Source organism: Toxorhynchites rutilus, chromosome 1 (genome assembly GCF_029784135.1).
Source record: "Toxorhynchites rutilus septentrionalis strain SRP chromosome 1, ASM2978413v1, whole genome shotgun sequence".
NCBI classification, from domain to species: Eukaryota; Metazoa; Arthropoda; class Insecta; order Diptera; family Culicidae; genus Toxorhynchites; species Toxorhynchites rutilus.
The window spans coordinates 115,678,420-115,692,836 of NC_073744.1; the positions used below are offsets into that span (position 1 = coordinate 115,678,420).

The window sequence follows — 14,417 nt, forward strand, 5'->3', positions numbered from 1 at the left end:
TTTGGGTTTTTTGCTGTTAGTTTCAAAGTTTGAGCAGTAGAACTTAGAAACTATGTTAGTAATATTCCTTTGATTTAAAAGTACTTACTTTTAAATCAAAGTACAGCGGCGTAGTGAGGGTAGACAGCGCCCCCGGCAAACTATGAAAATGGCGCCCAAAAAAGTACTTTTTCCGTTTTTTCACTAGTTTTGAGATTGTGATATTATGTGAAAAATCACTCACTTATACCAATGTTCACTTTGAGCAGTTAAGTTCACTCTAGAAGGCTAGAAATATCATTACTTAGAAATATCATGTTCTATAGTCAAACATTTGTCTTGCGTGCTTTAGCTGGAAGCGTCAGTAAAAGTCGGCGGACTACCAATGCAATATGTTTTTAAGTGGCCGTTAATAAGTAGTAGTTTGAAATTGAAATGCTTTCGAAAACAAGATATATATATATATATATATATATATATATATATATATATATATATATATATATATATATATATATATATATATATTCATTTCGTTTCCTTGATGTTTCAATTTTAATTCATTTTGCTTCGCTTGGATGACTCATGCACCCATTTATAATCATTTATTGAGGATATGATTTCTTGGCATTTGCCATTAATTCTTTTATTGCACCTCAGGGTGTGATAATAATAAAAATAATTGATTCACACGATTATTGCTCTGAATTTGCGTTTCTACAAACTGATTTCTATACGTAGTTAACTATTTGAACTAACCACATTGACTATTTTGAGTGACAAGTTCCTCACATCTTCGGATTTCAATATTTTTACGCACAGTATTTGCTGATGGATACAATGATAATTGATAAAATTTGGAGCCATCAGTTTTTGAAAAGAGATCCATCAGTTGTAATAGATACCAATTTTTCATTGGAAATATATTTGTATATATTTATTTCGACATGTCGTAATAAAATTTTAATAAAAATTTGTTAAAAATACTTCTTTATTAGAAATGTCCTGCAAACACATCATTATGGATAAACATAAATGTGCGGTATCAGTTCATTCATCGAGTTGTAATTTTAGCTTCTGTTCTATTCTAATTGTGTTTCATGGCAGCGACTCTTTTTTTAATCGAAGCAATTATTTCGGAATTATTGTTAAAATTTTCAAACAATAATTCTCCTGATGCAACAAAAGTCCTTTCATCGTTTTCTTATGCTATAATAAAATTCCATGTATTTCAAATGATGCAATTGTTGCTGTTTTCGACTTCGAATCCGATCTCGAGAAAACTCGAGAAAACAAACTCTGCAAAACATTCCTTTCGAGTCAACGATTCCATCTTTTTTATTTTAATACTAGCTGACCCGGCGAACTTCGTCCCGCCCAAAATTATATTTTTGCTTCACACTAACGAAACACAAAGCTTAATTCCGCAAACGCGAAATCCAATTGGACTAACAACAATGTCATAGTGGAACTAATTATTTGTTTTCAAACCTTTCTCGGAGCTTTTCAAAAATTTAGAAACTTATTCTCACCATGACATTGATCTGTGGGCAGAGACGAATATAACAAAATATAGAAATCGTCGAACCATTTCTTCTTCGGGTTTTGCACTTAATAACACATTTGGCCTTCCATTTTTATTTATATAGATTCTGGGGAACGACTCCTCCGACAGTCGCCCGCGGTCTACGATTTGGCCACTCCTGTGCTATAGCTTCTCTTCGCTATTCATACTGTATGCACAGTATGCGTTTTTATAATGCAGATTAAGGGGGGAACCCGGTCTGGGAGGTCGAAAAAAATCGTTTTTTTTGCATTTTTGGGAAGCTTATGCCCTAAGAAATGTTGTTCTAAGGGGATTTTTCGATATTTGATTTCTAGCCGATTTCCATTTCCTGTCTGTAAATCGGTAGCTTGCTGGTGGTATCGGTTCTATAGCAACGGAGTGTCGCAGAACGAATCCCAATGAATATTTTGAAACTTTAGGACAATATCTAAAGCGTTACATAGGGGTTTTTGAAAATTCAGAATTGACAAAATTGCGGCCATTGTTGTTAAAAATGAGTTATTTTTCATTAAAAAGCTCATAAAAAATCGAAAAAATGAGATATCAAAATAGCGGCTATGTAACGCTTTAGATAATTCATTCTTACATGCTGATAAAAAAAATCAGCCAAATCGGTTGAGTAGATCCTGAGATATTGATACCACCAGTTTAAAAACATGGTTTCGAGAAAAACGCGTTCAAAAATTCGTACAGCAATATATCCTTTGAGATGACTTCATACTATATAACTTATGAACGAAATCAAATACCGAAAAATCCTTTTAGGACAACATTTCTGGGGGGCATAATCTTACCAAGAATGCAAAAAACAAAAATTCAAATTTTGCGACTTTCCAGACCGGGGTCCCCCCTTAAACAATAAGGCGGCGGTGACACTGGATGCAGAAAAGTGGTCGTACGAATTGTATGCAATAGTGTAAGTAAACAACCATATTGAGTTATATTGGTGTGGTTACATTGATTCCCCCTTGCTTCGTTTGAATTCGTTAGCTTCTATCGAACAAAATTGATTGTTTTTATTCGAACAAACAAATTTTCGTGCGTACTCCGAGCCAATGTCACCTTACCCTAACTGTGAAACAACGCATAGAATGAAAGGGCGCCCAGGCAAGCGTAGCGAAAAATTAAAGGAGTATTGGTGTAATGTGATGTTGCGTGATGAAACATCACAAAGGGGGTTATTGGTTTCTATACGGACAGAAGCAACTACTCATGATGGATGTTTTTTTCTCAATTGAAAGAAGATGAAATATAATGTGGGTTCCAGGACACAGTGGCATTGCAGGGAACGAAGCGGCCGACCTATTTGCCGGAATCGGTCACATCGGACCGTTTTTCACTCGGGAGGTGCCGTTCCTCAGAAAGGTTAAGGGCTCGATTGCAGGGTTCGAGGACGTTAAAATGATGCAAGAACAACGAATCCTATCCAGATTGCGAACCGGCCACTGCTCAGTCTCGCACGGATTCAGCGGAGGACCTTTCCGTCTACTCTGCGATCACTGCCAAATCCACAACTCCGTCGAACGTTTCCTGTGTGGCTGCCCCAAATTTGATGATCTGCGAAATCGCTATGGAATCAGCGGGAGTGTACGGGACATATTAAGCAACGATTCAGCGAAGGTAGCAGCGCTTTTCTGCTATTTGAAAGATGCCGAATTGTTCTTCAGGATTTAACACGTGAACAATGGATCAGCCACGAAGATCCTTGTTCCTTCCCCTCCACGATGAAGGGGAATAACAACACTTCGGCATCTTCAACGGCAAGGCTTCCTCTCCACTGGCCTGGAGCCATGGTCCGAGGACATCCTAGCCATCTGATCCAGCAAGTAGGCAGCAAGTGGAGAAACACCAATAATTTTTATTTAATTAGTTAAGAATGTTTTAAAATGTTCTTAATGTTATTATTCTAGTTCAAATTGTTGTTCGTTCAATTTCAAATTTATGTTAATTTTTATGTATATTTTATGTCATTTGTTAAACCATGCGGCAATGTCTACTGCCGTTGCTACAGAGGCGAACCAGCCCAAGAGGCTGAAAGCCTCTCAAATAAAGAATAAAAAAAAACGATGAAAAAAATTGCAATTGAAATTTCTTGGATTTTGGCGCCCCAAAGGAGAACCCCTTCATCGATCGAGACAACATCTTTCGTGTTGTTGATTGGCTAATCAACGCCTCATTGACGACCTGTTGAAAACCTTGGTAGGCTATGATTTCCAGTTAGTTTCCTAGGTTTGTTTCATATAAGTTTCATAGCAACAATGGTTACTATGCATGATGTAAATAACAACTGCATAACAACCACTAGGGTATAAAAGAACCGTTGTCAATAGGTTAAGCATCAGTATTGTTAAATAAAGCCACCAGTGTATAACGCTGTTATCAACAGGTTATGGGCCCAGTCACACTATACCTGAAAGTAAAGTGAAAAGTGCAACAGTCGTTCCAGAATGTCCAGTGCGAGGAAAGCAGGAATCGGTGAAGGCTACGATACGTGGAAGTTCCGAGTGGAGACTCAGCTTTCAGCGCACGATGTAAAAGAAGCCATCACGAATGATCCCCCTGAGGAGCAGGAAGCGAAAGTGGCATTTCTGGAGAAGGACGAAAAAGCAAAAGCACTTCTGGTAACGTATATTTCGGACAGCCATTTGGAGTATATTCGCGACAAGAAGACAGCAAGAGAGATGTGGACGTCATTGGAAAATACCTTTGCGAAGAAAGGTTTTGCTGCCCAGACGTACATCCGGCGGTCGATGGTTTTGTTGCGAATGGAGGAGGGAACGTCTCTGGCTGATCATTTTCGACGATTCGACGAGCTGGGAAGACAGCTGAAAGACGCAAGCGCTACGGTAACGGAACTCGACATGGTGAGCCAGTTGTTTATTTCGTTACCACCTAGTTACGATGCGGTTACCACGGCGATGGAAAATTTGGACGATCAACAACTCAAGCTTGAGACCGTCAAAGCACGCCTTCTAGCGGAGGAACAAAAGCGTTCTGGAAGAGAATCTGGTTCGAGTGCTGCAAATGGCTCTGATGGAATAGTGTTGGCGGCCAAATCCCGAAACAAACGTGGTGAAAAATCAGTGAAATTCCCCGGTAAATGCTACTTTTGTGGAGAGGTTGGGCATAAAAAGTTTGCCTGTCTCAAGATGAAAAATCGTTCCGATAAAGCTCAAGTAGCGAAGACTCCAGTTGACAAGGAAGTGGCTCTTGTTTCCGGTGCAAAGGTGTCAAATGACAAGCACGAAATCGAGTGGGTGCTGGATTCGGGTGCAAGCTGTCATATGGTCAGCAACGAAGAATATTTCCAGGATATTCACGAACTACACGTGCCGATTCACATCGACAGTGCGAAGGATGGTGAGGTGCTGGTAGCCAATAAGGAAGGCACTGTGAAGGGCAAGTTGAATGTCGGAGGAAATCGATATACTTTGTCCTTCGGAAACGTATTGTTCGTAAGGAATCTGAAGTACAATCTGCTATCGCTGGTGAGACTTATGAAAGCGGGAGTGCACGTCGAATTCAAGCCTGATCGTGCCATCGGTGTTGCGACGTTGAAGGGTAATCTCTTTTACTTGCGGATGAATAGTTTACCCAATGGATCGGCTTTAGCGGCCGATAGCAACGCGGAGCTGCAGCTTTGGCATAAGCGTTATGGTCATCTTAGTTACAAGAATTTGCTCAAGCTGAAGAATTCCAAAATGGTGAATTTTGTAATGCATGCGTTGAAGCCAATATGGTAAGGCAACCGTTCAACGGCACGAGACCCCAGACACGAAGACCACTGGAGCGTGTACACACGGATGTGTGTGGGCAAATCACCCCAGCAACAACGGATGGTTATCGTTATTTTGTATCGTTCGTGGACGATTACACGCATTTCGGAGTTGTTTACCTGCTAAAGAGAAAGGATCAAGTTCACGATTATTTCAAGGTTTACGAAGCGATGGTGACGGCTAAATTCGGAACGAAAATAGCAAACCTGCGGTGTGATCTTGGACGCGAGTATTTCTCAAAGGAGCAGCTGGCCTACTACGAGAGTAAGGGAATTCAAGTAGAGTCAACGGTGGGATACTCACCTCAAAAAAATGGTGTCGCGGAACGTTTCAACCGCACCATTGTCGAAAAGATGAGAGCAATGCTGTTGGAGTCGAATGCACCAAAATATCTCTGGGGAGAAGCGGTCCTGAATGCAGTGTATATTACCAATCGAAGCCCAACTGAAGCGATTAGAGGTAACCAAACGCCTGCGGAACGGTGGCATGGAGAGAAGCCAGATGTCACTAAGCTGAGAGTGTTCGGATGTCAAGCGTTTTCCTGGATACCCAAGCAGAAAAGAGGTAAACTGGATCCAACCGGACGAAAGTGCGTTATGGTCGGATACGCACCAACAGGATATCGTCTCTGGGATCAGGAATCGCGAAAAATGTTTGTGGCTCGCGATGTCCGATGCAACGAAGCAGCATTTCCATTCAAAGGCGAAGGCGTCGATTCTGGATTGATTATTCCGGAGGAGGTATCACCAATTCCCGAGCAAGAGAGAGAAATCGAAAGACAACAGAAAATTGTGAACACGACTGTGGACGCTCATGATGATGTTCGAGAAGGCGGCTCCAATGCTGAAAAGGAAGAAGTCGACAAGGAAGGCGCAACAGCACTCTCGCCACAATCAGGAAGGAACGAACCTAGTGCTGATGTTCCGAGGTCTAGTGGTCGAGAGTGCAAGAGACCAGGTTGGTTTTCCGATTATATTCCATTTAGAGCCCTTTCTGCTGGTGTAAATTCCCTACAGGTTCCGGAATGTTACTCTGATGTTGAAGATCATCCGAACGAGCGAGAATGGAGGCAAGCAATCCAAGACGAACTGATGGCGCTACGCAAAAACCAAACTTGGACCGTGGTTAAACGCCCTGCTGACGTTCAACCCGTACCGTGCAAATGGGTGTTCAACGTGAAGACGGATGCTGATGGTCGGCCTATACGCTTCAAGGCTAGGTTGGTAACGAAGGGTTACGCACAAAAGAGACACGTTGATTTCGAGGAAACATTTGCACCTGTGGCGCGGTTGACTACAATTTGGACTTTGCTGGCATTAGCAACGACGAACAAAATGATGATTCACCAGCTAGATGTCAAGACGGCTTTTCTGAATGGTATTCTCACAGAGAAGGTATACATGCGGTGTCCAGAGGGGGTAGAGCAGCGTTCTGATGAAGTTTGCTTGCTGCATCGATCGCTTTACGGTCTGAAGCAATCACCTAGGTGTTGGAACAGCCGTTTCAACGAGTTCCTGATTACCTTTGGATTCACGCGATCAAAGCACGATTATTGCTTGTATGTTCGAGCTTGTGGGGACAGTAAGATATACATCGTGGTATATGTAGATGACCTTCTGATTGCTGCTGGGAATGAAGACGATATAGAACGTGTGAAAAACAAGCTAATGCGAGAACTCGAGATGACAGATATGAAGCAGCTACACCACTTTCTTGGAATCAAGATCAACAGGGATCTGGGTCGTGGAACGACGAGGCTGTCTCAGACAGGACAGATCGATAAAATACTTTCGCGTTTCGCCATGGAAAACTGCAATCCTGTTGATACGCCTGCCGAATCAAGACTGCAGTTGAAGCGGGAAGATACAAAATGTGCACACCCTTACCGTGAGCTCATCGGTAGCTTAATGTATATCATGATGGGTTCACGACCGGACATATGTTTCATCGTTGGATATTTGGCAAGGTTCCAGGACGCTGCTGGAGATGAGCATTGGAAACATGCAAAACGAGTCCTACTATATTTACAAGCAACGAAGCAATTGGGATTAGTTTACCGAAGGAAGCCGAAGGAAGCGACAGTATCTGCCTACGTTGATGCAGACTTTGCAAGTGATGAATCAGACCGCAAGTGTGTTTCCGGATTTTTGCTGAAGGTTCACGGGAACATTGTTGCCTGGTCATCAAAGAAACAGCCTACAGTAGCGATGTCTTCTACTGAAGCAGAGTACATTGCCATGAGTTCCTGCGTAAGTGAGACGATCTAGTTGACTGGTTTGATTTCCGACCTCCAACAAGATGGACTACTCTTTCCGGTACCGATTTATGAAGACAACCAAGGAGCGATTGCGATGGCTGAACGAGAAGAAACAAGGCGAGTCAAACACATTGACGTTAAATATCATTTTATCCGGAATGCAGTTGCTGATAATAAGATTAAGATAATATACATCCCAACCCAGAAGCAACTAGCAGACATTCTCACGAAGTCGCTACCCAACCTAACTTTCAATGCTTTAAGAAGTAAGCTAGGATTAGAAGGAAACAACTGAGAGGGGGTGTTGAAAACCTTGGTAGGCTATGATTTCCAGTTAGTTTCCTAGGCTTGTTTCATATAAGTTTCATAGCAACAACGGTTACTATGCATGATGTAAATAACAACTGCATAACAACCACTAGGGTATAAAAGAACCGTTGTCAATAGGTTAAGCATCAGTATTGTTAAATAAAGCCACCAGTGTATAACGCTGTTATCAACACGACCAAAGCTGCTCTCTGTTTTATTGAATAGTTATTATCACTTGGAACCAGTGTTGAAAAAAATCATCTTCGCTAAGCTCGAATGCATAGATTTTCCGGTTAGGTTGCATCGAAAACCTATATATTCCAAACAAAAATCAAAATGACAGATCCAGACAACCAGTGAATATGAGCAAATGAACTTTTGTTCTTCAATATGTTTTGAAGTTCATTTTTCCACCCAGTGTCATTTTCATCTTGATTATTCAAGATGCCAGAATTGAATTCCATTTTAGCCAAATGAATATCAGCTGTTGTTTACTTTTTACATGAGACAGCTGTGTGAGGTTGGTTTTTATTTATGCCGTTGTTGCCGTGTCGCCAAACAAAATCCTGCACGATTTCTTGCAAAGTACGTTTCATCGAACTCAGGCGTTATTGTTCTCTAAATGGTCCAGCCTGACTATTTTTTAATTTTGACTCAAAACCAATGCCAGAATGAATATCGTTTCGAATGTGATGAATATCAATTTGTTGCTTTGGTTATTCAAAGTATAAATAACAGCGAAGATATGAACCCCACTCAATGCCGCATTCATTTATTATAGCAAATTTGTTCATGCATCAGCGATATGAAAAAAATGAACTCGTTTGTTATTGTCATCAATATAATAAGGGAAGCGTGTTTCAAGCTGAAAAAAAGTCGATTACATTGAAATAAAATCATATTCGTTACTCGTGAATATTTGTTGATATTTTAAGACACTGCTTGGAACCATTGGCGTCGAGTGAAGCTTTCGCATCCGGGCCACTGCTTGAAGCTGCTGAATGTAGGTCCACAACTCATGCTCCCTACGCTCCGCCAGAAATACGGAAGAAACTTGGTCAAATCCGTCTTCCACTATCGTCAAACTAGCATCAAAAGCAAGCCCACACTATTCTAGTTTAATCGTTCGATCTACCTGTTTTTTCTCTCTATTCATGGTAGACGTGTGACAACTACCCCAAACATCATTCCTGGCAAGATTACCACATCTACTGTCCATCGCATTAGAGTCTCGTATTCGGACGGTATGGCTAAATCGACAATTCCAGATTGTTTAGCAATATTAGAATAGTTGTAATATTTATTTATTTATTTCTAACTCGATTCATCTTTTATCACTACACGTTTCTCTCCATGATTGGAAGTCCTCTACCATCGTCGTCCTGGTTGAATGGCTGTTGAGAATCCTAACCTTCAGAAATCAGTAAGTACAAACAACTGTTCATCTTCCGATCAGAACGTTATTTTTAGCGTCAAAATACCGGAGCAGGTATATTAAAAACATACCTATCGGCTGAAAACATACCTATCCGCTGATTGTTTTATGTATACATATATTGAATACCTCGTGTTTGTATTTCAAAGCCTTTGAAACAATGGTTTCCATTATTATTTAGTTTAATTTATGGTAGACGCGAAATCGGACTATCACTGTAATTGCTAATAGATATAACGAAACAGATAATTAGTTTATGAAATACACATGTAATATTTGACCAACTTAAAGATATTTTCATTATTATCATATTATCACAACCAAAACCCCATTTTTAATGAAGAGTTTATGACTTCGACTGTCTTCATTGTTACCTATAGGTAAAAAGGGAGACCATAAACTACCTCCTGCAAACATAAATATAAATAGCAGCGAGCTGGCTGTCACAGTTTCATGCGTATATCTGTGGTACAACGTCAAACGAATCAGCGCGTTTGTTCTGAACATATCGTATCAGAGGATATTAGTAACGTTGGCTTTAGTGCAAGCGAATAACATCGTCTAAATATAATTTACGGAAATTATATTTTTCCACACAAGATAACTAAAAGCACTATTGCAATTAGTTTACACAAATGGGTAAAAGTAAGACGGGTGGCGATTCTGATAATGGCGACAAGTCATCACCGCCTGAAACAACGGCTTCAACGTCTTCAGGAACACCCGTAGTTCTGCAAGAGAACGATAACATTTCGACGCGTGTTGGTGCAAGAACTAAGGTAAATGGTGCCATTGTTTCTTCCAAAAACTATTTATTTAATCAAGTATCGTTTTCATTTCTAGAAAGCAAAAGTTGTGTTCGATCCGTCTGATAACTACGTGCCCAGAAAGCGGGTCCGCAAAAGCGATGTGGCTCCAACAGAAGCTTGCACATTGGTTCAACCCACTAAATTTCAACCTATTGCAACTAAATCCCCTGTCAAGGTGGAGAAGAACCATGATAACAACAGCAATGGTAGTCTGAGTGCACCTAAATCACGTGCATCGCTTAGTCCTTCGTTCATGAAACAAAGTCCGAGTCACAATCATAAAACAAAAATACTTGGCTCAGCGTCATCTCCCGAACTTGAAAGATTGGCAGGACCATCCAATGATAGTTCGGCAGTGGCCAGTGCCACCCACAAGCAGGATATTAAACGCGAGCCCTATTGTGATATGTGTCACAAAATAGAGCAACAGAGACGTGGATTTAAGTTAATTGATTGCTTAAGCTGTTCATTCAGAGGTTTGTGACACCGATTGGTTTTATGTGGTAACGTTAATAAATGTGCTTTTGCTTTCTCATTTCAGCCCATTCAAAGTGTTTGCGTGCTCATCCAGTTTTCTCGAAGTTCCCAATTCAGCTCAATTTCCGCTGCTTTCAATGCATTGAGTGCGTTGTTTGTGGCAAATTATTACGTGGGGTAAATTGTTTTTTGTTTTTAAAAAAAGTCTTAAATCTAAAATTCAGTATTTGTGTATTTAATCAGGGAAATCTTTTGTTTTGCTGTGACTGTCAAAATGCGTTCCATAAAAGCTGCCACGGTCCGTCGACATCGGACAGCAGCCCGAATGCGCCCTGGATATGCAAGCGATGTACAAATGAAAACATATCGGCTAAACAATCCAGATCTCAAAATAGTGCTCCACCCCTCCGAGAAGCAGCGCTGGAGAATGCAGATGACGAAGCCCATCAAGAGTTTGCAGGCTTTAGTGATAATGAAATCAGGAAAGATTCTTTGTCTATCTCGGACGGCACAGGCAATGATAGTTGCAGTCAACCGCAAACGAGTCAAGCAGAAGAGAACGAAGTTGCTGCTGCTGCTGTTGCTGCTAATGATTCACACACGAATCAAAATGACGAAGACAAATTTGACCCTCGGCTTGATAATTTTGAAGACGTTCAAAACTGGTCCTGCGATGATGTTTATCGATATTTCAAGCATTATTTTCCCGATTATGCACATTTGTTCAAGGAACAGGTGAGTTACACATCTTATTACATTTAGAAAAAAAAAATATTTTAATCTAATATTTTCCATAGGAAATCGATGGTTCGTCACTAGTGCTTATGAGAAAATCTGATGTTTTATCTGGATTCGGAATAAAAGTTGGTCCTGCTATTTTTCTGTATCAACGTATCGTTATGATGCAGAATAATGATAGAGATTTTCGCCTTACATGGACGTGAGGGCCCTCCAAACCACGTAGCCACGTTGAATAAACTATGTAATTTATGACATTGGGTACATGATGTTTATAAGTCGACTTTAGCAATATTCTGTGTGAAATGAATTCAATTTAAAAAAATTTGAGCAAATTATAAATAAAGAATATTATGTATTACAATTTCTTATACATTATTATTATACTGATCTACTCAGAAGTTTCTTCTCTGGAGATTGTTTTATTAAATTTATCTTATTCGTTTGCCTTCCATAGTACATCTATAAATCTATGCGGCAAGTTCCCATGGCGATACTCACGAATTACTTGTTCATGCAACTAGCCCTCCAAAAGCTGCCAATCAATATCTAAATTTGTTTCTGCGATCTAATGCGACTTTCAATCTGGGTATTTTTTCATGTTGTACCAAATCAAAAGTTGATGGGCAGAATGTGATGCATAGATGCATATTCAGCATCAAAATTGAATTATTTTCATAGTTATAATAGTTTCGAGTATATATTGACAATCCTCCGATTAACTGTCCATGTGTGTTTTGTTATTCATAAAAATTTTGCCTCTCGGTGAGTTATCAAGAATGAATTCTTGGATTTATACACATATTTTTGAGTAATGTATTCATCGCGATTGGCTGCATATGATTTGTGAGCCCTAGGAACGCAACCGTCTTTTTAGGAATTACACGGGTATTTAATTATTATAGATAGAAAGAGCGAAGGGTCAGTACAGTCGTCAGCGCGAGTCTGTCAATGGATCCAATGTGGTAATGGATCCGTTGACCTGATTCCGTTTCGTTTTCAATCTTTTTAAAAACAAGAAATAAAAACAAAAAGTTGAAGGTTTCATGTTCAATACAACAACGTTTGGGAAAGAGTGAAATTGATCACAAAAAAGACGGGTGGGTAATGTCGGGGACCTAACCGGAGTGACGTAGAACTATACAAAAGGGGCAACTTTTGTTCAATATATTTTCAAACATATTTTATTTATTAGGGGTCCGCACGTTTTGTACTCTAGCGGCACATGCTCACAGGATAGAGACAAATTGGGAGTCTCAGCTAAAGGGACGGGTCCAACGAGACGAACGAACGAAAAACAAAAGGAAGCGACAGCAAAAAAAAGCAATCGTATTTTGTAAATAAGTTTTAACAACTCTTTTGTGAATAATTTGGTGGCCCTGAAAAGCGCCAATATATTTTGTATCGTTCTCACGATGCCGAAGGTTTTGTCCTCATTTTGCAGAAGGACTTTTCTCGACACACTGAATGCAGTCACTGGCCCTGGTGTGCTGGATCGATTCCACGAAAGCGATGGATCACCGTTGTCCATTTGATGAAAATACGGTGGTTGTTGCTACTGATATTCGCGGAACAATGGCCTTGAAGTCCCCATAAACTGCAAACTTTTTATCGTTCAATAGTTCGATCGGCTCCTTGATCAGTACGGAGAGATATCCATACGCGCACGCACAATGCATCGATTCAGTTGGGTCGGTGTTTGCACTAGCTCGAACCCACAAAACTACCGGCCGATGAAATGTCTGCAGTCTGCGGAGGTCCTTTGAGTATGAGCGCCACAGAATTGAAACTCGTTTCCCGCTTTCGCCGATGCCATCGCTACGCTCTTGCCGCTCATGACACTGCTGCTCCAGCCTCTCCTGTCGTTGCTGCCGCTCCATCATAAAACGATGACCTTAGCACATCCGTTCTGCTCCGCGGTAAGAAAAAGAATAATGGTTTTAGAAAGCAACAGCCAAATTTATATCATTCGATTTGCGGTAGAATCACAAGTGGGAGTTGTTTACAGTATGATTCGTTTGTACCCATGTTATATTCCGTTATTACTCTGGTTGCTCGTTTTGATCGGAGCCATTTGAGGAGCACAAATCGGACCAATCAAAACGACGCACACAATGCGTTTGAACAATGCTTGACATTTCACAATTAATCAATTGTTTATCAGAAGGAAAATGAAATATTATTCATTGTGATAGACGCGTAGAAATATTTCCTATCAATTTATGCAAACACCTTTGAGATCTTTTAAGAAATGCTCGAGATATAAGCGTTCAGAATCCTCAATTTTTCCTACTTGTTCAGTGCCTAGATTTTCATTTTACCCCCCATATCTTCCGGTCAGACGTAGTCCTACGTCAAAAATGGGTGGGTTACATCTATGATATAACGGCGGTTGACGTGGGACTACCTTAGCTTAGCAATCATTTGTTTGTATTGATTAAATTTTTTATTGAATGAAGCAATTGAAACGAATTCAATTGAATTCAATATATTTGCTTTGTGAGTAAAAAGATTGTATAATTCCATGTAAGGTAAATTCATGCATTGTGATAGATTATTTACTTCGTTACAAGTAAATTTAAAGACAGTCCTTTTACGTTTGGTATGATGACATCTTGGTTTAGAAGTTAGTATTAGGTAAACACATTTCAGTCGAAACAAAAATGCCCCCGACTTACATGTATTTCAATGCCGATTTCCCCACGCTCCTTGGTTTTAAAGTCTTTGTTAAGAAAACACATTTCAGTCGGAACAAAAATGCTCCCGACTTTCATATATTTGCAATGCAGATTTCTCCAACATCTCTCCGATCCAGTAAAAAATGTTATAAGCATTCGGAATCTTTCATATTTTCCCGCATGTTCTGTGCTTAGGTTTTCATTTTACCTCCCATATATCCGGTTAGACGTAGTCCCACGTCAAAAACCGATAAAAGATGTCGGGGATATAACCGGAGAGACGTAGGACTCAAAAGAGCTGTCAAATTTAAATAACTTATTGAATATCCGAGTTTTCTGTCTGTGCCTTTAAGCAAAATTACATCTTCAACGCTTCCAAAAACATTATTCCC

At 40.1% G+C, this 14,417-nt stretch overlaps 1 protein-coding gene across 1 annotated transcript; it reads left to right on the forward strand.

Moving 5' to 3' along the window:
- Positions 1-9,803: 9,803 nt before the first annotated feature.
- Positions 9,804-11,705, forward strand: LOC129761997 (integrator complex subunit 12). The gene is made up of 5 exons (XM_055759917.1): positions 9,804-10,102; positions 10,167-10,608; positions 10,674-10,786; positions 10,853-11,344; positions 11,407-11,705. The coding sequence occupies exons 1-5, from the start codon at positions 9,959-9,961 to the stop codon at positions 11,551-11,553; spliced, it is 1,338 nt and encodes a 445-aa protein (XP_055615892.1). The 5' UTR covers positions 9,804-9,958; the 3' UTR covers positions 11,554-11,705.
- Positions 11,706-14,417: the final 2,712 nt, after the last annotated feature.